Source organism: Callorhinus ursinus, unplaced genomic scaffold (genome assembly GCF_003265705.2).
Source record: "Callorhinus ursinus isolate GAN/ISIS: 27379988/994484 unplaced genomic scaffold, GSC_fseal_2.0 scaffold77, whole genome shotgun sequence".
Classification (NCBI taxonomy): Eukaryota; Metazoa; Chordata; class Mammalia; order Carnivora; family Otariidae; genus Callorhinus; species Callorhinus ursinus.
In genome coordinates, this window is record NW_027397139.1 from 4176263 (window position 1) to 4203702 (window position 27440).

The window sequence follows — 27440 nt, forward strand, 5'->3', positions numbered from 1 at the left end:
GGCTTCCTTTTGGGGGGATGGAATGTTCTGGAACCAGACTACGGCGACGGTTGTACATCTTTCTCAAAACCACCGAACAGCACACTTTACACAGGTGGACTGTACGGTGTGTAGCTTACATTCAGTTAAGCTGTTGAAAGGCACAGACCTGCCCTCTGCTCAGCCTGTCTTCCCACCTTAGCCGTCAGGGAAGGAGCCCAGGCGGGAGGTGTTAGGGACCGGAGGGGCGACGCCGACCTGCGTCCAGCGTCCCTGGCCAGCTGCCCGGTAACTGGCACAGCCACCCCCCTTGCACGGGCAGTAACTGTGTTCCCACGACAGCCACGTGGGTTGTGCGCCCTGTCCCCTTTAGGCAGAAAACCAGTACTCTGTGTTTTGTGACGCAGCGAGGGGGGCCGAGACAGGACCCCACGCCCACCCCATGCTCCTCCAGGACCCGCGAACCGGGGAGGCTGAGGTCGCGTACTTCTCGGTCCGGTCTGACGGCACTGGAACCCTCGCGGGCGCGGCCCCTTTAAAAGGGGGCGTGGCCTCCCGACGAGGGGCACACTGGAGCGGGAGGAGGCAGGAAGTGTGCCCCGAGCGCCTGGGGGCGGGGCCGCGCTGCGACCGGAAGCGGAAGCTGGTTTTCAGCGGCGCTGGCGGGTCTATACGCGCGCCAGGGTAAGGCGGTGGGTGCGCTCGAGGCTTTCACAGGGAAACTGAGGCAAAGATGGAGCCGGGCGCTGAAACCCCTGGCCCCATGTTGTCGGTCGTCGGGAGGGCCGGAGGCGAAGCGAACCCGAAGGGGTGGGACAGAGCGGGGCGGGCTTCCCCGGGAACGGGGCTCCGGCGGGTGTGTAGGAGTTTGCTGGGCGGGAGGAAGGGCCCAGGAAAAGGCCGAGAGGTGGACGCCCCGGTCAACGCCCATTTCTCTCGCCTCCAGGGATGGGTTCCAAGGCCAAGAAGCGAGTGGTGCTGCCCACGCGCCCGGCGCCCCCCACGGTGGAGCAGATCCTGGAGGACGTGCGGGGTGCGCCCTCCGACGACCCCGTTTTCGCCGCGCTGGCCCTGGAAGGTAAGAGCAGGGGAGGGACGACCTGAGACCCCGGCAGCAGGGGGCGGGGGGAGCACACCCCAGCTCCAGCCCGGGCAGCAGGGCCCGTGAAGCCGTGGGGCTCCGAGCGCCGTCCGTGCCGCTTCTGAGCTCGCTCTGCACGCCGGGGAAGGGGGGCGCACGGATCGGGCCCGACCCCGGCCAAATCCCGCTCGCCGCCTCTTCTCGCACGGCCTGGCAGCCAAGAGAGCAATTTCCCGGCCCCGCCGGCTCAATCGGGGGAGCCTGCGACTCGATTTGGGGTCGAGCCCCGCGCTGGGTGTGGAGATCAAAGAAGAAAGAATGGGTTTTTCATTTTCACCTGCGGGGGTGAGAACGCGCGGTGGCAAAGGGGGATGGCAGGAAGTTGGGGTCTCAGGGCCACGAGGTCGAGTGGGCACCGAGCCACGCCTATGGCGTGCACGCCCAGCAGCCGCCCTGGAGGCGTGTGGCAGAGGGCACGTTGGGACGGCCAGCCGTGCAAAGCCGAAATATTTATGCCCGGTCTTTTGTGGGAAACCTCGTCCACCCCTGGTTCTGAAGACAGAAGCATTGGGCGTACAGCTGTCGGGTGAATTTTGTGTTCTGCTTGATGGGGTTCGTGTATTCATTCATCGAACATTCACAGAGACTGTGTTCTGATGGCCGGGGCTGCTGTTCTGAGCACTGGGGCCAACAGTACAGCGCACGCCCTCGGGTTACGCTGCTGGAAGAGACATTCACCATTAGTCTGGGAAACCGGAGATGCTAAGAAATGCTTTGGGAATTTTAAAAAAACAAAGTAATAGGAAAAACTTGGTGCTTTGCTCCATGTGGCTGTATTTCGTGTGCGCAAGAGCCCCTCATGGCCGGTGGCTGGCTCTGTATCCGACTGGAATGTTCTGTTGCACGGGGCAGCCCCATGGAGCGTGTCCACCAGCGTTCCCAGGGAGGGGACACTGAGGCCCGGGCTGTGCAAGGGCCCGCAGCGGGGGAGCTTGCCTGCGACCGTGTGTGTTGTGTGGCCTGTGTCCCTCCTTAGTACCGACACAGGTGATAAAGTGACTTGAAATCAAAGACCGGGGAACCAGGCAGGGTGGAGAGCATCTCGACATGCCTCTGGGCGGCCTGCAGCCCTTGCTGTCCTGCGCTGCCCTCCTTGGGCCTGTGCTGTTCTAGGAAGCAGGGGCACGGGGAACGGGGCCACCTCCCTGTTAGATTTCACAAGGTTGCGCGGCCAGGGAGGAGGTTTGGGAGGCACGACGCAGCATCTGGCTCTCAGAGCCGGGTGGGAGCCAGCCTGCTCTGTGATTCCATCATGGGGTCGCCGCCCTCTGCAGGAGTGGAGGCCGGATACCCAGGCAGGGCCTCAGGACACAGGTCCAGGCTTTTTCAGTGATCCGTCCCCTCCAGTGGCGTGCTTCGCTGAGGGGATAAGCTGTGTCGTCCCCCCGCCCCTCCCTGACCCGTGCGCCGTGTCCCACCCCCAGACTCCCTAGGCCTCTCTGGGGGGGCAGAGGACACGGAGGCCCAGCGGGAACAGCTCTACCAGCAGAGCCGAGCCTACGTTGCCATGAACCAGCGGCTGCAGCAGGCGGGCGATAGGCTGAAGCAGAAGTGTGAGGAGCTGTGGCGAGCGGGTGAGGAGCTGGAACGAGACGTCAGCCAGGTGAAGCAAGTGGCGCTGCCAGGAGCCATGGCCGCCTCCTTGGGCTGAGCAGCCTGCCTGCTTGCCTGCCCTGGGCAGGGCACCCCCGGCTCCCCGTGACACCTGACCTGGCACAGCTTAAGCCCCCCGGGTCCCATGGTCTGTGTGTGCCCTGGTACCCAGAGAGCCCTGGGGACACAGCCGGGCACAAGCTCCTCTCTGGGGGTCAGGCCTGGGACCTGGTGTGGATGCTGCTCACCCCGGGGCCGTGGAGCCCAGACAGGACTTCACGTGGGGTCCCCAGCACCCGAGGGCCAGACCGTCCACCCTCCTCTCCTTCCCTCTGCGGACTCTGCTTCCCCGCATCGTCCCCAATAGACGGAGCTGGTGGGACCCACTCTGCTGCCTCTGTCCATCTCTGCCTGAACTGCAGGGCCCCCGCGATTCCTGAGGAGGCCGGGGGTTCTGTTCCCTCCGCCACAGTGGCTGTGGCTATGAGAGGAGCCGTTGCCTGGCAGGGCCCAGATGTGAGATGGGGCCTCTGGTGGGTGCCGCCCCTGAGGACCCTGAGCACCCTGACCTAAGGTGTGGACGCTCCCGCAGGGCAGGTTCACGGTCGGGGTGCGGGGCCGGCCTGGGAGCTGTGGGACTGCATCACACGGGGCTCCTGGCCGGGCTCCACGAGGACAAGCTGGCCTGTCTCCCACGCGAGCCCTTGCTGGCTGCCTCCATCCTGGCAAGCTTCGCCTGTGGGTGGGTGTGGGGACCACGGAATAGAAGCAGATCTTGAAAAGGGCTTTTCACCCTAAAAGACAGACTTTCGGAAGACCAGGGCAACAGTGGCTGCAAGAGGCATCACAGAAGCCAGGCTGCTTGGGGGCGCCCCCACTGAGCCCCTCAGGTGCAATCTGCTCTGTACCTGGCCCCTGCACAGTGCCTCTGTGAACTGCCCTCTCCTGGGGTCCCTGGAAGCTCCGGGGCAGCACGGTGGGGCATCCCAGAGGTGTTTTTCTTTCCCTGAAGAAGGGGAGTCTGCTTAATCCTGAGAGACCCCCAAAACCAGGAACCAGAAAGGAGGCCTGGGGGCACAAGTGTACAGAAAGCTCAGGCTTGGCTCCCATGATGGCAGTGGACGCCAAGACCGTCCTGCCCAGGCTGGGCCCGCTCGCGCATCAGCACCCTTCCACAGCTGCTAACAGCCCGCCCGGTGCGAGGGGCCTCGCCCCTCCCTGCTTGGCCCTGGTCTCCGGGCACTGCCTGGCTCTGAAGTGCTGTCTGCTCTCCGGAGCCCCCCACCCCCGCCACCAGGGGTCAGGCAGGGGCGCCCGCACTGACCTCGCTGTGCTGCCGTCCCGGGGCCAGGCCACATTCCAGCTGTGCCTCCAGGGATCTGCCCGAGGAGGATTTCTGAAAGGTGTCCTAGCGTGTTGCCTCCTGGCGGAGGCCAGGCCCCTCCCAGCCCCACCCCACCCGCGCCCCTTGGAAATAGAGCCACAGACAGCAGGGCGCGGTTCGACAGCTGGGTTTATTAAAGGTGCGCGTAAGACGCCTGGCTCCGCGGGTTCCTTTGGCCAGACGATGGCTCTGTGGTTAGTGGGGGCAGGTGGGGCTGTATTTACACATGTCCTGTAGTGCTGCAGAGACGAGCAGAGACGCAGGGGGATGGACGCAGACGGCCAGGCTCGGGCTGGGGGGGCATGTGGCCGCCAGCCAGGTGACAGGGGTGGGGGGCAGCAGGGGTGAGGTAATGCCACTCCAGCAGGTAGCCCCAAATTCAGCACCCAGCTAGTGGTGGTGTCCATCCGGCTCGGGGTCCAAAGTCCCAGGCCTGGGCTCCCAGGCGTTCCTGTCGGGCTTGCCCCAGGAGTGCTCCAGAGGCAGATGAGCCCTTCACGGTTCCCTTGGTGGGTGGCTCGGTTGGTCCTTCGGGTCCTGAGACCTTAGGCGTCCAGCTCCCGACTCAGGTTGATTGTCGGTGACCGCCACCTGCCGCCGCCCGCTGCCCGCGCAGGCTGGATGATGAGGTGTGGCTGTGCCCCCACACAGGGGGCTGGGAAAGGCAAAAGTGGCTGCCGGGCGTGGACGGGACATGGGCCCCCTGGGTGCCACCAAGGTGGAGCTGCCCTCCTGCCCTGCCTGTGGAGAGGATATGCCCGTGGCCAGATGGGCGGGGGCAGCAACGAGGGAGGGTCCCGAAGCACAGGTCTCTCCCCCGGGCCTGGTGGTCTCTCCACTCGCCCAAGAGGTAGCTCTGGGAGTTCCCCCCACGGCCCACGTGGGGAAACTGAGGCACAGAGCGGCGGAAGCACTGCCCAGGGTCTCACAGTGCACGAAGCCGTGGGCCCCTGTGGCTGGACGAGCTGGTGACGGATCCGCAGCTGCTTTCCCCCCACCAGGCCGTCACGGGGAGCACCTGCCCTGTGGAGATGCAAGCACGATGTCTGGCAGTCCCCAAATCCAGAAAGGAGCTTGGAGGAGCCCCAGTCCCGGCCCTCCAGGCTACAGGGGGACCAGGGCTGGCGGTTTCTGAGAAGAGTCTGAGACACTCTGGTGTGTCCCCAGGGGCGGGCTGTGGCCATTCGCAGCTGGCTCGGCCACCGTCACTGCCTCCGCTGCCGGCCACCCTGCCTCCTGCCCTTGGGCCGGGCCCCGGCTCCCGTCGCACAGGACGGGGCGTTGGTGATGCAACATGACAGCAGCAGGGTGTCTGTGGGGTCTGGGATCAGCACAGCTCACGAGGGTTTCCTGTGAGGACCGTCAGCCACAGGAAACACTTCGGGTAATGGGGCGGGACAGTGGTGTCTGCAGGTGGGCCTCGCCACGGCGCACCTCCTCCAGAGAAGGGACTTGGGTGGCCATGTCCCGTCTATTCTAACAGCATCGGCTCCGGGCGGGGAGTGGCACGGCGGCTGTCACAGCAGATCCGCTTGCCGAGAGCAGCTTCTCCCCAGAGCCTCCGTGCGCAGTAAAGAGGTCGTTGGCTCTTTCTGCAAGGAGGTGCCCTCGGAGCCGACCCCGAACACATGCGCGCACGGACCCTGAGCAGCCTGGTGGGGGGAGGGGAAGAAATGAGGCCTCCGGGCTTGCTGTCCCTCGTCTGTCAGCCTCCAGCTCCAGGGCAACAACACTCTAGCACCCGGTGGCCAGCATCCCCCGCGCCCGCCGCTACAGTGCTGTCCCGAGGAGGAGATGGTGCGCCTGGCGGAGCCCGGGGAGCCCAGCACGGTGTGTGTGGCGAAGGAGAAGGGAATTGAAAAGCCGGGCAGCCGCCTTCAGGAACGTCCCTCCACACGCTTCCTCCCACAGGGTGTGCTCGCAGACCCTGGCGGCATCCCAGCACCCACACACACCCCCCCCCCCGAGGGTCGCCCTGCGATGCCCCTTCCCACTGCACCGCGCCCAGTTCCAGGGCCCTCCTTCCCCCATCCAGGGCTCCGTCTACGCCTGCCGCTGGTGCACCGGCCGGTCCCTGTTCGTCCAGGCTGCTCCAACTCCCTAGGCGGCGCTGTCTGGGGCGGGGGCTTTGAGTCGGGCTCGGCCACTCCCTGCCCCCACACTCCCCAGCTGGGGATGAGAAGGCAAACAAACCCGCAAAGTCATCATTAACCAATTACCGGGCCTCCAAAATTACAGGCTTCGTCCCAGCGTAGGCTGGCCCCCAGCTGGCAGACGCTTGCTTAATGGGGCCACCCTCCCCAGCCCTATCCCCCACCTTGGGTGGGCTCTGTCACCTCCCTGCGGCTCCTGACATGGGAAGGGCTTGCTGAGGCTTGGGCCCAGCGGAGCTCGGGGCCCTGGAGCATGCTGCAGAGGGCGGCCCAGGCTGGGAGGGTGGTCTCTGCATGGGAGCCAGGCTGGGGCCAGAAGGCCTCGCTGTGCGCACTCCAGGCTGGGACTGGAGGTCCAGCCGGCAGCCCCGTTCCCTCCAGAGCCCCCAGAGCACGGAAGCAAGCGTCTATGCGTGAGATGTGAGGCCAATTCAGGCTGCAGTGGGGCTCCAAGGGCACGGGCTCTGGTGGGTAGATGGACCGTGGGACCACCCTCCAGGCCGCCAGACCAGCCCTTGGCCAGGAAAGGATGTTCTAGAAGGCCGGCCCTGGCCACTATTCCAGGAGGCTGGTGGGGGCAGCAGTGGGGGCTTTCTCTGTAGCCAAGTCAGTGGTGGCTGCCACCATGGGGCTGGGCACATAGTTGAAGGGGGAGACACGGGCTGAGCGGCTTGGGGAGCCGTGCCGGCTGGCAGGAAAGCCCCCTGCAGCCACCCCCAGGCCCTCATGGACAAAGGGAGCAGAGGTGGGCGCCTTGGTGGGACCGGGCCCGTCCACATCGCTGCCAGTGGGGCCGCTGACTGGGGCCTGGGGGGGCCCCCTGCTTTCCAGGCTCGGAGACGTGCTGGAGTTGGTCTTAGTGGCAGCAAAGTCCTCCGTCTGGACCACGGCATCGCTGGTCTTGCGCTGTGGGGGGCCGCTGGGGCCCTCCTCGGATGGGGCACCCATCAGTGGCAGGGCAGTGGCAGGCAGCGTGCTCCGCAGGATGTGTGGAACGTCCTCGTCCCGGATGCGACGCCACGTGGTGCCCGGCGCCGCCACCCTTGGCAGTGGCCGGGCCTCCCCATCGCTGCTGCGGCGGGCAGCGTCCGTGGTGGACCCAGGGGCGGCTGTGTCGGGCCTGCGGGCCACGCTGATGTGCGGCAGGGAGGCGTAGCGCTTGACTGTCTCGGGCCGGGTGGCCGGGGTGCGGACAGGCAGGCGGGACGGGCTCTCAGAGCTGGGGCGCCGGGCCAGCCGCTCACTAGGACTGGGCCTGGCCACGGGGGCTCGCTGGGGGACTGGAACCTGCCGGGGGGCTGCCCGCAGCTCGTCGCAGCGCGAGGAGCAGAGGAAGACGGCGGGCAGCGCAGGTCGAGTGCGGTGGGGTGAGCCGCCCTGGGAGGCGGGGGGCGCAGCCTCGGGAGCGGACAGTTCCGAACGGCGGCGGCGCAGCAGGCCCGGGGACTCCTTGATAAAGGTCAGCTGCCGCCGGAAACCCGAGCGGTCAGAGGACTCGCTGCCGCTGGAGCGGGCAGAGGCCATGCGCACCAGGCCCAGGCGGCCCCCTCGGGCGCCAGGGCTTCCTTCAGCTGCCGCCCGACCCCGGGAGCCTGGCTCTGGGGCTGCCCTGGGCAGGGGTGGTGGCCCCCGCCTGGCTGGCCTCTGCATGAAGGGGATCCGCACAGGTGACTTCTGTGTCTTGTGCTGCTTGGACAGCAGGGCCCGTGTGGGTGTTTGGGGCACCAGAGATGCCCCGGGGCCGGGGAGGGGCCCTGCGGCCTGGGCGCCTGGGGGCGGCCTCCTCGTAGGGGGCTGGGAGGCCGGAGACGCCGGGGAGGAGCCGGATGAGGGGGCCTTGGCCAGGCGGGCGGGTGGTGTGGCGCTCCTCTGGGGAGGCCTCAGCGCCGCCAGCTCTGAGATCTTGCCTGGCCGGTGCAGGCTTCGAGACCGCTGCTGCCCGGGGCTGGGGGTTTTGGCAGGGGCTGCTGGCTGCGCAGGACTCGGGGGTCCCATCTTCCTTGGTGCCACACGGGTGCCAGCGTTGCCTCTGGGCTGGGCCCGGGGGGCCGGGCTGGGCACATAGATCACGGTCCGTCCCCGGAGCACGGCTGGCACCCTGCATGCGGTCTTCTGAGCACCGCGCAGCTTCTCGGGGCCACTGGTGCTGTGCTGGGCCAGGGCCGAGTTCCGTTTCTCTGGTCTTGCGGTGCTGACTGTCTGGCTCCCCGCCTGCAGCCGCTGTCCCTTCCTGTGCAGGGGGGGCTGCAGGGTGGAGCTCCCGGACAGCCCGGATCCTGACAGGATCGAGTCAGACCCAGACGAGGCCTCGTGGGTGGCTGCCGCCGCCGCCTGGTGCAGCCACGTGACAATGGAGTTGGCGCCCTCCTGGATGGCACGCCACTCGACACTGTCCAGGTCTGAGGCATGGTCTGAGCTCGCCGCCTCGTCCCCACGCTCCCGGGGCGCCTCTGCCGGCCGCCTGTCTGGCTGGGCAGCCTGGGGTTTGCGGCGCCGTGGGCCTGACGCCTGGAGCCGGCGCCTGGGCACTGCGGAGCCAACGCAGCGCCGGAGCAGGCCTGTCTCCGCCCGCGGGCTCAGGGGGCCGTTACGCACACCCCCAGTGCCTGGCACCTTATTGGCCGCTGGCTGGGGAGCATGGGGCTGGCTGGCCAGGGGCGCCGGAGGCTCAGGGGGGTCAGGCTCGCTGAGGGAGCTGGCGGAGGAGCTCAGGGAGTAGCACGGCGGCGTCTCGTCGGCGATGAGGCTGGGCTGGGCGCGGGCGGCTTGCGTGGCCTTGGGTGTGGCCTTGGGCACGGCCTGCACCTCCTTCCTGCCAGCCTGATGCTCTCTCTTTACTGCACGGGGGATGGCTGACGCCCGCCGCGGGGGCACCACCGCCTTGGAGGGCTCCTCATCTGAGTCGTAGAAGCAGTACACGGCCTCCTCGGTGGGTGTCGTGAGGCACAGTGACTGCAGCGCCCCGTCCCCGCGCGCAGGGCTGGGGCGGGGGCTGGCCCGGTCCATGCAGGCGCTCGAGGGCCCGCGGAGGGGCAGTTCCAGCCCCACCCGGCTCGTGCCTGCCCCCCGGGCCTGCTCCGTGCTCCGGCCCGAACCCCGTGCCCTGTGCCTATAGCCGGTGGCCTGGCTGGCCGGGACCTCACGACCTGCGGGCTTCTGCCTGTCCGAATGCCCGCCAGGCGGGTCCCTGGGAGGTCCCTGCAGTGTCTCATCACTGAGTGAGGTGGCACTGGAGAAGGTGACAGGTGTGCCCTCAGCGGAGTCGGTGCAGGAGTCTTCCACCCGGGCGGGGGCAGGCACCAGCATGTAGACGGGCACGGGCAGCGCACGGCGGCCGGGCACCAGGGCCGAGGCCACCTTGCGGAGCCGGGCGGGCACCGCCGCCCCCAGGCACTCACGCAGCAGCTCCAGCTCCTGGTCGGCAGCGGCTGGCCCCTCAAGGCAGCCACCGGCCTCGTCCCGCCGGCGGTGCCCAGCAAAGTGCAGTCCAGGGCCGCCACCGCCACCGCCACGCTCAGGGCAGGCCGGGGGCAGCAGCCGCAGCTCCACGTCCTTTTGCACATAGTGCTCGTGCAGGGCCAGCGCGCTGAGGCTGGAAGCACACGAAAAGTTCTCGTCAGGCTTCTCCACAGTGAAGCGCACGCTGCCCGCGTCCAGCTCGGACGGAAGCCGGCAGCGCTCGCGGCGGTCCGCGATGTCCAGGAAGCGCTTCACGTAGCTCTCCCACTGCAAGCTGAACTGGGTGCTCTCGCGCTCGCCAGGGGGCACGGGGACCAGCGGGGGCGTCTTGCTGCGGCTGGGTGGCATGGTCTGCCCGGGGCTGTCGGGCAGCTCGCTGGGGCTGACCGTGCCGCTGCCCAGCCCACTGCACGGGTCACTGGGGACAGAGCTGGCGATGGATGGGCTCTCGAAACTGCTCAAGGAGCTCACTGAGCTGCAGCGGCTCAGCACCAGCGGCGTCTCCTGCACGCAGTTCTCCGAGGAGCTGGATGGCGTGGTGTCCTCGACCCCCAGGCCCCGACCCCGCTGGGGTGCCGGGATGGCCACGGGCAGGGAGGCAGCCCCGGGCCCGAGCCACGCCCCATCCAGGTCTGCCTTGCTGGGTCCTGCCTCCTCCAGCCCCTCCAGCGACGAGTCACTGTCCAGGTCCCCGGCCTCGCTGGGGCCTGGGCGGCCAGCCGAGGACAGTGAGGACAGGGAGCTGCAGCGGGACAGGCAGAGCGGCACTGTGTCTGCTCCCAGCTTCTCTGGCACCTTGCTCAGGCCGTCCGTGGGCAGCCAGGCCTGCTTCCGGGCTCCGGGGGCCAGGGGCCCCATGCCCGCCCTGGGGTGGCCCTCGAAGAGCGGCACATGCTGGTAGGTGGGCGACAGCTTGATGGTGCGCACACGGGCGTCGGCGGCAGAGCTGTCCCGGGATGCCGGCTCCTGGCTGCCCGGCAGATGGAGGTCAAGCCGGCTGGGCCTCACCTGGCTGCACGGGGGCCCCTCGCGGTGCTCGGCCAGCACTGCCAGTGGGCAGGGCCGTGTGTGCTCGCGGGGACAGCGCCCGTCACCGGTGCTGCCGCTGTTGAGACTGTCGTTGGAGAGGCTGGTGTGGGCAGCCTTCAGCCGCAGTAGTGGGTGGGCACGGCTGCCAGGCTCCGGCCGCCTGCCCTCGGGCCGCCGGCAAGGAGAGCAGGACTGGGCCCGGCCTTCGCGCGGCGCTTCCTGCCCGGGGTCCCCAGAGCTCAGGCTGAAGCTGTCGTCAGATGAGGTGTGCAGGGCAGAGATGTCCTCCACCAGCCGGTCTATCCGCGCCACTGCCAGTGCCAACTTGGCCTTGGCCCTGGCCGCCACGGCCACCTCCCCGCTGGCCTCCTTCTCCGCCTCCGGGCCGCTGCGGCGGGCAGGCGGGGCGCGGGCCAGCGCCTGCCCTTGCAGGAAGGGGCTCCCCAGGAAGAGCGACAGCACGGCTGGGCTGGCAGGCTCCGCGGTGGCGGCTGCTGCAGCCAGGGAGGGCGCCTCGTCGTCGTCAAAGCAGCCCGAGTCCGAGGCATAGTCCCGGGCCAGCCCGTCCAGGTGCCGCAGGGACGGCAGCGGCTTCTTGGAGGCGGCGTCGGCCTCGGCCTCGGCCTCGGGCAGGCCCTGCTTCTCCAGGTGGTCGAGCGCCTGCGCCAGGTGCCGCGTGTCCAGCTCGGCCTCCAGCGCCCGCTGCTTCCGCACGTACAGGCTGGGCGCACACGCGCCGGGGGAGACCGCCGTGGCTGTGGTCTGGTACTTGGCCGGCCGGTGCGCCAGCAGGTTGCGCAGGGCGGCGGCGCTGCCCATGGCGATCATCTTGTGCTTGGAGTGCACCAGGTTGCGCAGCATGCCCACGGCCCCCAGGTCCCACAGCAGCTCCTGGTCGCGCGGGCTGCGGGCGGATAGGTTCCAGAGCGTGCCGCAGGCATTGCTCACGATGGTCAGGCTGTGGGACGTCAGGTGCTGGAGCAGCGTCTGCAGGCAGTTGTGGTCCCGCAGCACCTGTCTGCAGGGGGGGCGGGGGCGGGGGAGCGTCAGGCCAGCGCCAGCCCTGCCCCACCCCGCCCCGCCCGACCGCCCGCAGGGACAGGGGGCCAGACTTAGTAAACACCAAGACAAGGCGCCAAAGTAACTTGGCATTTCAGAAAACGGAATACATATTTACTAAAATATATATATTAAAATAATAAGTACTATCTTTTAATGTAAAATTGAGTTTATCTCATTTTAGCGTAACCACATCTGGTAATATTCCGGATATACTTACACTGAAGGCAACTCTTATCTGTTTTTAAAAATGCTAAGAATTTTAAAAATGCTAATTAGTGTATTACTTAGTAAATAAATGTTTTATTGACTTTAATAAATAAAATCTTTAGCACAAGTATAGCCCATGCCATATTTGGGATATACTTACACTAAAAATACATGTTATGTATTTTCCTACATCAAAAACATTACTAATTATCATCTAATAATACTTTATTTTGATAAGGGATGAGTACTTATTAATACTATTTATAAAAATTTTAATGAACAAGTATTTATAATTAGCATTCAGAAAGTAATACATATTTGTATCTTAATAAGTTAGGTTAAAATTTAGTATAAGTAGGGCACCTGGGTGGCTCAGTTGGTTGAGCGACTGCCTTCGGCTCAGGTCATGATCCCGGAGTCCCCGGATCGAGCCCCACGTCGGGCTCCCTGCTCGGTGGGGAGTCTGCTTCTCCCTCTGACCCTCCCCCCTCTCGTGTTCTCTCTCTCATTCTCTCTCTCTCTCAAATAAATAAAATCTTTAAAAAAAAATTTAGTATAAGTATACCCCACACAAGATTTGCAGTACACTTACACTAAAAAATTTAGTCCCTAGGGACCAGGAAGGACGGTGCGTTCTCAGCACAGAGCAAGGCTTGTCCTCGGTTCGCAGCAGAGGGGCTCAGCCCTCCCAACCGCGAACTGCGCCCCCGCCCCACCCCCTCCTCGCGGCCGTGGGCCGGGAGGGCCGACCTGTAGTCCTCCCGGGTGGCGATGAGGCTGGACACGTTGCGCAGGATGCCGCCGCCGCTCTCGATGATAGCCAGAGAGTTGCTCTGGCACTTGTAGGTCAGTGTGCTCACCAGGAAGCCCAGCGCACCGTCCACCTGGCAGATGGCCGCCTTGTTCTCAGTGCTGTGTGCTGACAGGTTCCACAGGGCACTGAGCACGCTCTTCAGGGTGGACTCCTGGACACAGAGCAGCGGGGAAGGAGGGGGTCAGCCCTGCCCACTCCGCCCTCCCCGTCAACGTGTGCCCAAAAGGCTGGAAGGAAAGGCACCCAAAGGACCTCAAGATGCAGGATTGGAAGCCCCAGGTGTGGACCACCTGCTACACGGTGCACTGTTTGGCTTGATTTCCCCCAGAGATGGGGAACTCACACCCCCCATGCAGTTCTCCCTGCCCTGTGGCTGGCACTGAACAGCCCTGGCCGCTCCCTCTTCCCGTGACCTGGGGTGAGCACCCCCCCCGCCCCCAGCCCCAGCTCCAGCTGGTGAGCACCTTGGAGGCTCGCAGAACACATTGCATCAGAGCAGTCATGCTGCCGACCTCCCTCAGCACCTTCTTGCTGTTGATGTCGGCCCGCCAGGACAGGTTGCGCAGGATGCTGGACACCACCTGGGCCGGGGCAGAGAAGGGGCAAGGTGGACCTAGGGCCCAGGCTCCCATCCTCCACCCCTGTGCCAGGAGGGGCTGGGGACAGACTGGAGGGGACGCCCCTCACTGGAGACCCACCATACCCAGGGGAGAGGGCGCCTTGCTGGCAGAAAGGCCTCAGGCAGTGGGACACCCTGCAGGGCGTTCCTGGCGCCACGGCCCACGCCAGCCAGGTACCTGGTGGAGCTCCTCGCTCTCGGAAGCCAGCTGGGCCACAATGGCCTCCATGCAGCCCCGGCGGGCACACAGCGTGGCCTGTTGGTGTGAGAGAGGGAAGTCGTGTCATGCCAGGCAGGGCAGGGGGCATGAAGCCGACCACTCCTACCTTCAGGCTCCTTCCTCTGCTCACTGAGCACCTACTATGTGCTAAAGCCCAGCCCCCACCCTCACTGCTGTGTGTTGCAGGGGAGGGACAGCCGTCACCCTGTTGCTCCATCGAGGAAACTGAGGCCCAGATCAGCACAGACACCCCGCCCCCTGGTCCAGAGACCCCATTCTCGGCAGCGTCAGCCCCAGAGCAGCCGACAGGATGGTGGCCTGGCAGATTGCATCCAGACACGAGCCTTCTGGGCCTCACCAGCCCTCGCTGAGCCTCAGCCTACCTGCCTGTAAGTTGGGGACAACTGTCTCCACCTCTCAGGGCTGTTTTGAGGCGGGGGTGAGGGAGAGGGAGGCTCGGACCGGGAGAGCGCTGACCCTGCCCACCCTCCGGCCAGCCCCAGGCACCTTGTTGGCGACATCCCCAAAGGTGAGGTTGGTGAGGGTCATGCCAGCGTATCGGCGTAGGGCGAGGTTAAGCGGGTCCCGCGTCATCTTGTGCATCTCGTAGTCAACCTGCAGCAAGTCCGCTACGGCCTGCAGCCCACCTGTGGGGGTGCGGGGAGGGGCGTGGCGCGCCTGCGGACAGGTGGGGGGCCCTGCCCACTGCCGGGCACCCCAAACCACCCACCTGCCTTCTTCCCGGCCTCAGATGCCCTCTGCTCCCTCCCACCCACACCTGCCCTGCTCAGGTCCCCCTCCCCAGCCCCCAGAGCTCCTTGCCAGCTCCCAGGCCTTTGCACGGCTGTTCCCTCTGCCCGGAATGCTCTTCCCTGCTATTTGCCCAGGTTCCTATCTCTACTCCCAGCTCAAGTCACTTTCTCAGGGAAGTCCCCCAACATCCCACATGAGAATTCCCTCCAGATCATGAGCCACAGAGGGCAGGCTATGGATGGCCCGTGCTCAGGAGCTACTGTGGGGGAAAACGAATCGGGGGAAATGGTCAGTATGGAGAGAAGGGAACGCAGCAGCAACACAAGCATGAGAAGCCCCATCTCCACCATCTCCCCATCGCAACAATGATGGGGGCGATGCCAGCATCCCTGGGGCAGGAAGTTAGCAGCACACATCTAAAAAGTTCCCAAGTACACCTGCCACATGCTCAAACAGCATGGCTCATAGCGGCTGAAAGGTGGACAGTGCGTCCGTCCACAGTGCAACATTCCTCAGCTGTGAAAAGGCAGACGCTCTGACACCTGCTACCGCATGGTGGACCCCGAAGACTTTCTGCTCGAGGGTATTTATGTGAAATAAGCCAGACCCGGAAGGACACATCCCGCAGGAGGACCCCACTCCCAGGAGGTCCCCAGAGGAGTCCCGTCCACACAGACAGAGAGGAGAGGGTGGGAGCCGGGGCTGGGGCAGGGGGTGGGGACAGAGTCTCCGTGTGGGGAGATGGAACGTTCTGGAGACGGAGGGTGGGGGTGGCTGCAGGACTGAGTGAGCGTGCTTCATGCCGCTGAGCTGTGTGCTTAGGGACACAGCTTAGAGACACAGGTTATGATGGTGAATCTTATGTATATTCTACCACAATTTAATTTCTCTATAAGTAAGCTCTACACCCAACATGGGGCTTGAACTCACGACCCTCAGGTTAAGAGTCACACACTCTACTGACTGAGCCAGCTGGGCACCCCTAAAAATTTTACTACATAATTATAGGTTATTTCAGGGAATGCTTCCAAGGCCTTTCACGCTCCTGAACGTGGAAACCCCGCTGCTGGAAACCCACAGGAAGGACATGAACAAGAACAGGCAGACAGTGCTGTGAACTCAGCTGTGGGCGGGACCACCAAGCCACGGGTCCTGGCGGACACGGCATGCGAGTGTTCTGCCCTCAGGACCCCTGTATCCTCCAAACATTTTTGAGGACCCCCAAAGAGACTCTGTTCCTGTGGGTGAGAGCTGTGCATATGCACCCTGCTGGAAATTAAAATTAAGCCTTTTTAAACCCCAGAACATACACCCCAGTGGTCCTCAGAGTAGGAGCGTCTGGAAAACGCCCAAGAGAAGACCGGGGTGGGAGATGCAAATCACATCTTGTGTCCTTATCAAAAGAACTGCGACCTTGGGGACCTCTTAGAAGGGCCTCAGGAACCCTCAGGGGTCCCTGGGCCACACTTTGAGAACCAGTTTCGTATGAAATTCTATGTGTCCATAGTCCAAGTGTTCGAGATCAGAGGGGGATACGGTGCCAACGGAAATTCCCCATGGCGGCCTCGCACCGGCTGGCGGGAAGCACAGCCCAGGGGCACTCAATCCTCTGGGTTTAGACAGCGTTCTGGGGCACGTGTGTGCAGGCATATTATGCACAGAGCGGACCAAACCACCTCCTCCTCTTCCCCCCACGACAGGAGAACTTCAAAGGGAGGGTAAGACGCCGCTGCCTGCGACCGACTCCTAGCTACTGGGCACACGCAGTCTCCAGATTTGGGGTTTTATCTGGGTGGCTTGCTTCCTCCAGACAGTAAATTCCTAGCTGGCGGGGGGGGGGGTCCTCAAAAGCGTGCACATTCGTAAAGTATCTGCTGTAGCCAAATGCCCCTCCAGAGCGCCTGCACTCGGGTGCGCCCCCCCCGGGGGCCGCGAGCACCCACTTCCACACGGCCAACCACAGGAATGGGGTCTACCCTTTGGGCATTTTGACCACCTGCTGGGTGAGAAGTGTATCTCATTTTGAAATCACGACAGTGAAATTGAGCATATGGATGTGATGTCTGAGCCTTGCTATTTCTTTTTTCCATGTTTTGATTCCTTGTATATGGAAAGAGATATAAGACTTGTAATGCCCGCAAACCTAAGATTTCACAAGGCCAACCCCCTCCCCCACTACCCTGTGGCTCTGATTCCATGAATTAAATTGGGTCTTTCACCTTTACTCTTGGCTTCCTCAGCAAAGTCACCTCGCTGTTCTCTGAGCCCCAGCACCTTGGTGGCTAAAAGCCGGCCCTGGGTGGAATGGGGGCCAGCAGCCCCCCACCCCCACCCCGCCAGTCAGGAGGCAGTGTGTAGTCATGGAGGAGGGAGGGGGCACTCACCCAGCTCGTTCATGGCACGGCGGTATTCCTCATCAAAGGACAGCTTCATCACGGCACAGGTGGCCTGGCAGATCTGAGGCTCAATGGGGACGGGGGCTGTGGGCCACGGGGCGGGTCAGGGCCCTCCCGCTCCTGGTGGGTCCCTGCCCCTCCCTGCCTTCACCCCACAGGCCTGCAGGAACCCCCGAGCTTTTCAAACCGCTGCCCGCGGAGCACATGGGGGGCCTCCCAGAGCAGGGCGGCCTTACCACACCTGTCCAAAGCCAGGACAGAGGGTGCTGCCCACCCCCGGGATTGCAGAGGGAGATGACGCAGTGCCTGGTGCTAAGTACCTTTTGGCAGCGTTTTTGTCATATATTAACTTTGTAATGAGCTGTAAAAACTAGGAGGCTCAAACTCTGCATCCTGCTTGCAAGGGTTCCCCGGGACCTAGCCAAAGTCCCCAGAAGGCCTCGGCCAGTGCCCGGCACACAGGCGGCCCCCTCACTGCTCACCGCCGGCCCAGCCACACGGAAGCCCCCACGTGCTCACCGCCGCCGTTGCCGCCTCCGTCGGCGCTGTCCCTGGCCTGCAGCCAGTCCCAGCACGTCTCACAGTAGGCCCGGATCTGCTCCAGCACGTGCAGGACGCGCATCTCCTTACGCGCCAGGCCCTGGTCCGGCTGCGAGAAGACAATGTTATGCAGCGCCGCGTTGGCGCGCATGCGCGCATCCTTGGCTCCCGGCGCCCCGGGGCTCCCGTTCCGACCCCCGGCGCCAGCCTCCGCGCCGTGCAGGATCTGCAGCAGCAGCGGCAGGCACCCCGAGCGGCGCATAGCCACGCAGCTCTCTGGCGAGCTGGACATCGCCAGCAGGGTGCGGGCCGTGTCCTCCTGGTCGCGCGTCGCCAGCATGGACAGCAGCCAGAAGACCACCTCCACCTAGGAGGGCAGAGGATGGAGTCAAGGTGGGGAACCCCGCCCAGCTCACCCGACCCCAGCCAGGGGCAGCCCCGCGCCCTCAGTGAGCGGCCCAAACACAGTGAGAGTCCCGTGACCCCGCCCAAGAGAATCGCTTGCTCAGCCCGAGCCCCCGAGCCCTGCATCCTCCTGGGGGCCAGCGCACACACCTGGGGAGGTGGATGGGAGGCGTCAGCCAGCACTGAGTTGCCCGCAGTTCTGGAGGGCCAAATGCCCACCCTGTCGTCCCTCACTGGGTACTCCTGTGGGTGACCTCCTATGTCTAGGGTAGAGTGTCCCCCCCACACCCACAGGACAGCTATCCCCCACCCACCTTACCGGCCTGAGACCACATGCTGGCCCTGCCAGTCTCAGCACACACCCCCACCCAGGGTCGCCCTTCCACACCTGAGGACACTTTATGAGATGGAGGAGGGAGGGTCCCCCACATCTGACAGAGACGCGGGAGGGACCCATCTCACCATGCACCTCAACCCAGCTGGCCACCCACACCCCTCGCGCCTCAACCCACCCGCCTGGCCCCCAACAAACCTGGATACCCTCTCACCTTGCTGTTGCCCGGCTGAGGGACACCGTCCTCAGGGTGCGTGGGGACCTCAGGCTCTGGGTCCTCGTCCACCGACACTGACTTCACCGCCAGCAGGGCCTGTACGGAGAACGCCAGGCCCGGGGGTTCGACTGGGGAGCACCCCACAAAGTGCCCAGACCAAGACGATGTGGGTGGGGGCTACGGGCCCATTCCTGCACCCCGGGCAGGGCCCTGCCTGGACCCGTCACCACCTCAGGGCCTTGGCTCCACCCCTCCCAGTACCTGGGGCTCGGTCTGTTGCACGCGGTCCTGCGCGGACAGCAGTTCCTGATCGATTTGCTCCAGGCGCGAAGCGCGGATCTGAGCCCAGAGAAAGGTGCACGCTGCAGCTGACCCCGCCCCGGCTCTGGCTCCGCCCACTCTCTGCTATGACCCCACCCACTGCCCAAACCACACTTTGACGTCTGACTCTGCTCTGGCCCCGCCCCTGGCTCTGATCCCACCTATTCCTCTATACGGCCCCATCCGCTCTAAACCCCGCCCCGTTACCTGACACTGCCCACGTCCCGGCCCCACCCATGGTCCAACCCCAACCCAGACTGACCCCACCCACTCCCTTATTTGGCCCCGCCCACTCCCTGATCTTTTCCCTGGGGCTCGCTCAGACTCGGTTCCGCCCAGTGTCCGCCCCCTGCCCCCACCTTTCTCGGATTCTGCCCTCTGGGCCCGGCTCTGCCCTTAGCCCCCTCCGCCCCCCACCCCACAAAGGGCTCAAGCTCTGGCTCCGCCACCTGAGCCAGACCCCACCCACGGCAGTCCCGGCCCGCCGGGTAATGCAGACTTCCCCGCACGGGCTCCGCGCCCGGCCCCGCCCACCGCCTCACCTGCGCCCGCTGCACCATCTCGTCCGAGGTGCCGAAGCGCTCCTCCATCAGCGAGCGGATGTGCTGGGCCTCGAACTCCAGCTGCTGCCGGATCAGGTCCATCTGCATCGAGAACTGCTGGGAGGGGCGGGCGGGCGGGCCGCGGTGAGGGCGCGTCCGGGCCCGAGCCCCCCAACTCCCGGCCCCCGCCCGCCCCCCGCCCCGGCCGCTCACCGTCTCCACGTGCGGGAGCTCGTCCAGGCGCTTGGACAGGCCCTGCAGCTGTGAGTAATACCAGAGCTTCTCCTTCTCCTCCTTCTCGATCTCGCTCAACAGAAAGCGCCGGGGGGGGGGGGGGCGAGTCGGTGGGCGCAGCTCGCAGAGGGGGAGCCGTCGTGCATGCGGTGTTTGCCTTGATGTGTAATCACTTGTTTCAGACTTGTTTCAGGGACTGGGGTGGGGGGCAGAAAATTAATTCAAAGGAGAGGGGCAATTCCTTTATAAGTTCTGGTCCCCAGAGAAAGGCTCTGAGGGGGCTGTTCTGCCCCCAACACCTCTCCCACACTTGCTAATCTCCCTCTAACCTGCAAAGACCAAGTCAGGCTCAGGTTGCTCCAGGCCCAAGTCTCCCTCTAAACAACCCTGTGGGGAGACACTGCTATTCCCCTTGTACAGAGCTCCATGGTTAGGCTCTGTGTCTTTTTTTTTTTCCCTTTGAATAAAAACTTACTGACTTTAAATAATTTTGCCTATGTTCCATATAATTACAGGGCAGAAGTCTGAGGCTGGTAGGGGTTAGGAGACTCGCTTGAGGTCCCACAGCACAGCACGGACAGGACTCCAAGCCGCTCCTGAACTGCCCCATCCGACCCCACACAACCCAGCTGAGCGGAGCTGGGCGCCCGAGGCCTGCTTTCCTCTGCTGGCCACGGGCCCGGGTTTCCTGGGCCACAGCCCCTCTCTCCACAAAGCCTGCCTTGAACCCTTCTGGCTCCAGTCCTGACCCTGGCAATGGACACAGCCCTGTCCCTGGTGAAGCCTGCATACTGGGGACCCCTGAGGATATCTCCCAGGAGCCTTCCTCTTTGTCCTCCAGAGTCCACTGGACCCAGAAAAGGGGAAGCCGCGCCACAAGCAGCGGGTGTGGGCCGGGTCGACTCAGGAGGTGGGTGGGACACATGCCAGTGGGCCAGTCAGGGGCCCGGGGTAGCGGGGGCGGGGCTGGCGGAGGGCGGGGCTTCCCGCCGCCCGGGGTCTCTCACCGTTCCCGGTCCAGTTCCTCCAGCAGCCGGATGGTAGCCCGGCTCAGCTCCCCAAAACTGTCCTTAGAGGGCCCAGAGCCGTGGACGGGACTTTCTTCGGGGGTCCGCGCAGTGGGCTCGGGGCCTAGGGCTGGGGGCTGGAACTTGAGGTTGTACAGGCTGGTGATGTCCATCTGCAGGGCTGTATGGGCATGGAGGGAGAGGGCGAGGTCAGTGCCCCTTCCTGCCCCTCCTCCTCCCAGCTCCCTCTGGGGGCAAGCTGGAGATCACCCCAGTGTGCAGAGGGGGCCCCCAGGCAGGGCCCTCACCTTTCAGCTGCTCCAGGACCTCGGTCTGCCCCAAAGACACCAGCACTCCAGCCTCCTGTTCCAGCTTGCCTTGTAAGTGCTTCAGGACCTCCTAAGGCAGGGGCGGGAGCATAAGCCCACTGCCTGGGCTGCCCGGGGCCACCCCCGACCCTGAGATGCCCCGGCCAGGCCGGCCGGCCTCTAGGTCCAACCCCTGGTGTTTGTGCCTGTAGCCACAGCCACAGCCCCACCCGCACCTTCATGCCGGATGTCTCCGTCTCTAGCTTGGACAGGTGGCTGGAATTGTCCTGCAGCTCCTGCCTCAGGTGACTGTTCTCGGCCTTCAAGGCCTCCACCTGCCGCACCAGCTGCTCGTAGGGTGCCACAGAGCTCGCCATCTTCAGCTCCTGCAGCGCCTGGGGCCACAGGTCAGAAGGTTCACCCAAGGGTCTAGGGAGGGCTGGCCCCTGATTGAAGTCCCAGCCCTCCCATCCAGTCCTGGGGTGAGTCCCAGCAGGAATGCCTGGTGGACCGCTGCAGGGCTGGCCCGGACACATGCGGCATGGCCAGTGGAGAGACAGATGGTGACAGATGTGGGCAGAGCCATGGGATGGACGTCGAGACACATGGCCCAAACGTGTAGCTGACCAGCAGACACAAATGCATGGCCGTCCTCACTGCTGGCCTCCCAGACACACATGCTGACAGCCAAGGCCCTGCCCCACAGAAACGCAGCTGCCCAGAGGTCCTGGGCAGACCACCTGGACAGACCACCTGCTGGCCCAACGGGGGGACAATAAAAATGCTGTGCCTGCCAACAAAAAGCAGCTCAGAGAGCAATGGCCAGACTGATGGTGGGACCCCCACAGCTGGACAGCTGGACAGACAGACCCAAGCCCATCACAGTCACCCTGGGGGGCTAAGATTGGATGCCCCGCCCCCACCCCCCCTCCACCAACAGCTGGAGCTGGAGCAGCTACCTGCCTGGCCTGGCCCCCCTCCGGTCAGCCTTCCCCCAGCCCCTGCGGCCCCGGCTGCCCCATGCCCCATCTCCTGGGCTCTGCCACCGCCACCCCTTCTTTGTGTGTGGCGGTCCTTTCTCACTCTGGCCCAGCCTCCTCCCTCTGTCCAGCTGGCTGGCGGCCCCGCCTCTCTTGGCTAGGCCCTCCCCAGAGCTGTCCCACCTCCCCGCCCCCCTTCCCTCTTTGTTCCCTTCCCATCAGCACTCGCCCCCTCCCTCCGCCTTTGTCTGAGGCCCACCAATGGCAGCCCATCCTCTCCTCCACCTCCTTCCTAGGAGCCCCCTCCCCAAATCAGCCAGCCCTCCCTTGTCCCCCCTCACCTGGCCACATGCATTCACTCACTTGCTCACTCAGTGTTGTCCCTGTGCTCCTACCCACAGAACCCTCCCCACCCCTCCCACCCTGGGGTCACCAAGGGCACACTGGGCCCGGTGTAAGGGTGGGGAGATGGGGTCAGGGCATCCTAACCCACCGGAGGACCTACTGTATGCCTGGCCCTGTCATCTGACTTCCTGGCCACAGTCCTGAGCCTCAGGGACCACCACCAGGCTGTGCTCGGAGGAAGGAAGTGAGACCAGGGGGCCACAGAAGGCATGACTGGAACCCGGCACTGGAAGTACTCGGGAGGCCAGGTGGTGCTTTCTGGCCTCAGTTTGCCCATCTGAGCCACGAGAAGAACTCGGTGTGCCGGCCCCATCCTGCAGGCTGATGAGAGGGTCAGGCATGGGAGTGGTCACGGAGCAAACCAGAAGTCACAGGGCGGGTGGGACAGTCAGAATGGGAGACAGTGTTTCGGGGAAGGCCAGCTGCCTGGGCACCAGAGCCTTCGCCTCCCACCCCAATAGTGATCCCACCCAAGGCTCTGTCAGGGGTCCCAGAGCTGGGAGTCATGCCTGGGGTTGTGGCAAGATCCCTGGACTGGAGCTGTGTCCTGGCTGAGGCTCCCAGGCCGTGCCCGGCCAGAGGAAAGCACTAGGTGAGGCATGACACCCCCTGCACACCCCTTCCAGCCCCTCAACCAACCTAGGCCCCCTCCCTGAGCCCCACCCAGGGCCGCCTCCCACCCCCCGTTTCCCTCATGGGTGTCTTCGTGGATGTTCCAGGCTGAGCCTGGGATACCTTCACTCCCCCTGCATCTTCATCAGCCTGAGCTTGGCAGCAGGGCCACCCACCAGAATCCCCCCTCATTCCAGCCCGAGTTCCCAGCTCCACACTCCCACCAGCCCCTCAAGCTTTGCCCAGCTGGACCCTCTCTTCCCCAGCTCCCCACACCCCTCCCATCAGCACAGCCTCGCTGGCCTCCCACAGTCCACTCCTCATGCACAGCCAGAAGGAAGCTCTGAAAGTCACTGGTTGGACTCCATCCCTCCCCTGCTCCAATACTTCCCATGGCTCCCCAATGCCCTCAAGATAAGACCTGGTTCCTCCACATCCACCTGCAGCCACACAGCAGTGCTCTTCAGCCAGGCCCCTGAACGTGCAGTTTTCCACCTGGACCACCCTTCCCGATTCCTGCCATCCCTCAAGGTGCAGCTTCCTCCAGGAAGCCCTCCTGCCTGCCCCTCAACCCCAGGTTGCACCTGGGGACTCCCGGGAGCCTCCTTGGGAGCTCTCCATTGCAGAAGGGAAAGCACCAATAGCTGGGGGGGTTGGTCTGATTGAGCAGTGAGTGGCCGAATTTCAGGGGAGGATGGCATAGATGTGGCCCAAAGAGGCCCTTCCTTCTCCTTCCTTCGATGCAAACCCCACTTTCCAGAGAGGGAGACGGTTGTCCAGAGAGGTGTAGCACTATCCCCGAAGCACACAGCAGGCCTGCCTGCAGACTGTGGGACACCCGAGGGTTGAACCCCGTGAGTGGGTGTGTGCGTGCGGGTAGCAGCAGCGATGCAGGCGCCCCCCTCCCTGGCTCTCAGTTTCCCTTCCGGCTCCACCCTGGAGGAACGGAGGCTCCGGAGTGTGTGCTGACAGGTGAAGCAGAGGAGGGGATGGAGGCCCCCAGCAGAGGCGGAGGACGTGCCCCCTGCCCTCCACCCGGGGAAGCGCGCCGCTTACTTTATCTTACTCGGGCTGGACTGTCGGGGGCGCCGCGGGGCGTGGGCTCCGGGGCTCCGGGGTCTCGGCGGCGCAGGCAGAGGGCTCTGGGGCGGACAAAGCCCGGTCCCGGCCTGGCCAGGCGGCGCAGCCGCTCCTGGAGCTGGGCGAGACCACCGCGAGCGAGCGGGGGAGGATGCGGGATGCGGGATGCAGGCGCCGCGGCCAATGGCGGCGCGGGAAGACGGACTGGTGCCATGGCAACAGCCAATGGCGGACCCAGGGCGGGGCCCAGCGGCGGCCGCGGGACGTCGCGCCTCCGGGCGGGTTCAGGGACTGTGTGTGCAGACAAGGGGGGGTGAACCCCCTCCAAGAGACGGGGGCGCCCCGAGGTCTAGGACCCCGTGCCTCCCCCCCCACACCCGCTCCGGAGTCTTAGAACCTCCCGCGGCTGGATCCAGAGATTTTGAGAGTAAAACATCCAGTCTTGGATGTTACATCAGAATTTGGGGGGTGGGGGGCAGGAGCCAGGCCAGCCCCTCCCCACGGATCCAGCCAGGCCTTGTGCAGATGGGTGAGGGCGGGGCAGGTCTGAAGATCCAGGCTGGACCCCCCACCCCCGCATCTTCCTGCCACCAGGGAGGGTCATGGCTGGCGTGAAAGGCTGAGCATGGGGGATGGGCGGGCATGCTGCGAAGCACTTGGGACCCTGGCATTTCTCTGTCTCCCTGGCAGAGCTTCTCCGTGGGCATCTGCCATGACTCCTGTCCACCCCCACGTCGCTTGGTTTCTTTCAATCTCTGTCTCCCTGTGTCTCTGTCTCTCATCACACTCCTATTTCACCCTCACAGAAGGGGAGGGAGAGGAGGGCGGGGGCCTGAGGTCCCAGCTGTCTCGGATCAGTCCACGGGTCCCCAGAGCCACTTGAGGGTTTAAAACCCAGAGGTAGAGTGTCGCAGCTGCCGCCAGGCCTTACTGCCCAGACACATGCATGCCCGAAGGACGAAGGAGGCTCTGGGCCAGGAGACGTGGTTTAAGGGGCCTGCCTCTGTCTTTCCTGGCTGGGAGGCCAGGGCGAATCGTTTGCCTCGAGAACGATTTCCCTCGGTAAGATGGGGAGGTGGCTGCAGCCTCACTTAGGGCTGGTGCAAGGAACGACGGGACAGGCAGCCAAGGGCATGCGGACCACACTGTTTTCTGTTGGGTTTACTGCAGGAGGTCCCGTGTGCCCGTCTGGGCTAGCAGTGCTGGGGGCCCTGAGAGGAGCCTCCAGAGCCAGACACAGCAGTCCCCAGCCTGTGGGGCTTGAGGACGGGGTGCAATGGGCAAGGGGGCGCTTTCTGGAAGCTGGGAAGGCTGCACAGAGAAAGGGACACAGGTGCTTGGCCTCTTCAGGATGAATAAGAGTTGGCCATGGAGGCAAGGAGGGGAACAGCATTCCAGGCTGAAGGAACAGCATGTGCACTTTCTGGAGCTGAGATCAAAGCCCTCTCAGGGGATGTGGGTTTCTGGTGGGGCTGGATCAGGTCGTTGTGAGGGGTTTAGAGCAGGGGCAGTCCCCTGGAGGAGTCATGGGCTGAACTGACCACAAAGTGCAGGACAGAATGGGCAAAGCTGGAATGGGGGTGGGGAAAGGGCAGAGCCCAGGGCCCCAGCTTTAGTTCTACCTTGATTCCCCTGCACGAGCTCGGGCCTCTCTCTCTCTGGCCTCACTTTCCTGTTTTGTCAACTGGGAGGTGGGTGGAGAATCCTTGCCCGCAGAGAACTACGTCTTACCTCCCCTCCCCAGTCTCAGAGGTCACCGCTCCCCAGGGCCCCTCTCAGGCATAATCTTAGAGTGGTCTGATGGCCAGCCTTGTCCTCATACATATGAGGACACTAAGGCTGAAGCCAGGAAGCACCCTGCTGGAGTTCACTCATGAGCCTCACCAGCCCTGGGGCCCGGAAGGCTGAGGGCACGTGGGACTGAGACCCCAGGGCAAGATGCCCTTGTCCCCAAGCCTCTGGAACATCATATCTCTGACACCCCTGTCCCTCCTCCTCCTCAAAAATCCCTGACCCTCTAAGTTCTTGAGCCACACATTCAGGCATCACTGGAAATTCAAGAACCACAGAGCCTTGGGAAACCCCACAGCACCCCAGGACCCCAGTCCAAGTCTTGGGGGAATGAAAGAGACCCCCCAATATACAGTACCCAGGCCTAGTGGGGGGCCCTCCCCAGGTACCCTCCCTGGGACCCTCTGTGCTCCCTAACGCTGCTGGGCTCTCAAGGAGAAAGTTGACTCATGGGGCTCGCTCATCCCCACCCTCAGCCTGAGACCGTCCCTTCCCCCCGCCCCCACCCCCATCCCAGCATCTGGCCAGCTCACAACACGGTCACTCACAAGAGTGTCTTTGAGTCTTCTGAGCCTGACCTCAGCGTCAATCCCCACTTGATGCCCCCGCCCTTTCCCACCGACCCTCCGCTATGCCAGGGGCTGGGGGTAGAATCTGAGGTGTCCCCCCCCCACTCAGAGCTGGGGTGGGGCAGAAGGAAGCAGGAAGGCACCAGGTTGTCATACGACCAGAGATGAAGCGCGGACTAGGGCCCTGAAGGGTGAGGAAGGGCTGCCATTGGAGATGGGGGATTGCTGGGGTCGTGCCCCGGAAACCCGATCCGGGGTGGGTCGCCTGACAGGATTCTGGGCCTCAGTTTCCCCGGGCGGGAAGAGGGCGAGCGAGCGTCCTGTCAGCACCGCGGACAGCTCCCCCATCGGCCTCCAGGCCCGGTCCTCGGCTGACGCCTCCGCCCGGCGCTCAGGCCCCAGCCCTGCTGAGGACGTGACCTTGGCCTCCTCGCTGCGCCCCCAGCCTCAGTTTCCTCTTAAATTGGGGATGTTAGAGCCGCAGGGTTCAGAACGATTATAGAGGCCGGCAAAGAGCTCGGGCCCGGTGGGAGGCGTACTATGAACCTCAGCGTCGGTGAATGTCGGAGTCGGCCCTACCCTGGGAGCCCAGAGGGGAAACTGAGGCAGTAAAAGGTGCAGGGCGTGGCCCGGCCCCTACCCGCCTTGTACGGGACGGACCCTCGGCAGGACGGTCCCCCGTCGCGGTCCCCCCGCCCCAGCCCCTCTCTGTGTACGCGCAATGGGGAGGGGTCGGGGGGGGTCTCCCTCGGAGACCTGGAGCTGGGCCCGGCGAGGCCGCGCTTGCGCAGACCCGGGGTGGGGGATTCGCTGCGACGCGGGGGAGGGGCTCCCAGCCAGGCGAGCAGTCTGAGGCAGTTTCCCTGGCAACGGTCTCCGCGGCAACTGCGCGAGACCCCAGACCCGTCAAGCATCGTGCGAGTATCGGAGCGCCCCCCCACGCCCTACCTGGTCCCCGAAGAAGGCCGAGTGCAGCAGGCTCAGCAGCCCCAAGAGCCCCATGGAGCCGCGGCCACCCCGGACCAGCCCGCGCCCCGCCCTCGGCCGCTCGGGTAAGAGGGGGGGGAGGCACGGCCGAGACTCCCTGCGCCTGCGCGGAGGGACTGCGGGGAGGGCCCGCTCCGCGGGGCCGGGGCGGGGACTCCTGGGCAGGGGGGGCGACCAACGAGCGGGTCTGCGGGACTTCGCCGGAGGGGGGGGGGGGGGGGGGCCGGGGGGCGGAGGACGCGGAAGGGGAAGGGGGGAGACTGGAGAGGGGTGGGGGCGGAGGAAGAGCGGGGAGGGGC

At 64.7% G+C, this 27440-nt stretch overlaps 2 protein-coding genes across 4 annotated transcripts; one reads left to right on the forward strand and one right to left on the reverse strand.

Moving 5' to 3' along the window:
* Window positions 1-572: 572 nt before the first annotated feature.
* On the forward strand, window positions 573-16760 carry CUNH19orf25 (chromosome unknown C19orf25 homolog). 3 transcript variants are annotated; one of them, XM_073887366.1, is made up of 4 exons: window positions 573-663; window positions 926-1057; window positions 13847-14049; window positions 16114-16760. In XM_073887366.1, the coding sequence occupies exons 2-3, from the start codon at window positions 928-930 to the stop codon at window positions 14029-14031; spliced, it is 315 nt and encodes a 104-aa protein (XP_073743467.1). In that variant the 5' UTR covers window positions 573-663; window positions 926-927; the 3' UTR covers window positions 14032-14049; window positions 16114-16760. The 3 variants fall into 3 exon arrangements, with proteins under 3 accessions (XP_073743467.1, XP_073743466.1, XP_025717066.1); XM_073887365.1 differs by lacking the exon at window positions 16114-16760 and adding an exon at window positions 15422-16105; XM_025861281.2 differs by lacking the exons at window positions 13847-14049; window positions 16114-16760 and adding an exon at window positions 2545-3100.
* Window positions 6806-27212, reverse strand: APC2 (APC regulator of WNT signaling pathway 2). Its single transcript, XM_073887370.1, has 15 exons — window positions 27103-27212; window positions 20954-21112; window positions 20718-20808; window positions 20408-20590; window positions 19382-19488; window positions 19169-19285; window positions 18567-18644; window positions 18303-18401; window positions 17329-17716; window positions 16798-16893; window positions 14168-14307; window positions 13619-13696; window positions 13286-13402; window positions 12758-12972; window positions 6806-11756 (listed from the first exon to the last, which is right to left on the reverse strand). Exons 1-15 carry the CDS (start codon window positions 27154-27156, stop codon window positions 6806-6808), a joined length of 6873 nt encoding a protein of 2290 aa, XP_073743471.1. The 5' UTR covers window positions 27157-27212.
* Window positions 27213-27440: the final 228 nt, after the last annotated feature.

What these genes read in the sequence shown, in the direction of transcription:
- CUNH19orf25 (XM_025861281.2), top strand. Translation starts at nt 928, where the DNA reads ATGGGTTCCAAGGCCAAGAAGCGAGTGGTGCTGCCCACGCGCCCGGCG. An exon ending in CGCCGCGCTGGCCCTGGAAG is followed by an intron (nt 1,058 to 2,544) that starts GTAAGAGCAGGG and finishes TCCCACCCCCAG; the next exon opens with ACTCCCTAGGCCTCTCTGGG.
- APC2 (XM_073887370.1), bottom strand. Translation starts at nt 27,156, where the DNA reads ATGGGGCTCTTGGGGCTGCTGAGCCTGCTGCACTCGGCCTTCTTCGGG. An exon ending in CGGAGGCGGCAACGGCGGCG is followed by an intron (nt 16,894 to 17,328) that starts GTGAGCACGTGG and finishes CGTGGCCCACAG; the next exon opens with CCCCCGTCCCCATTGAGCCT. An exon ending in TTGGGGATGTCGCCAACAAG is followed by an intron (nt 13,697 to 14,167) that starts GTGCCTGGGGCT and finishes TCACACCAACAG; the next exon opens with GCCACGCTGTGTGCCCGCCG.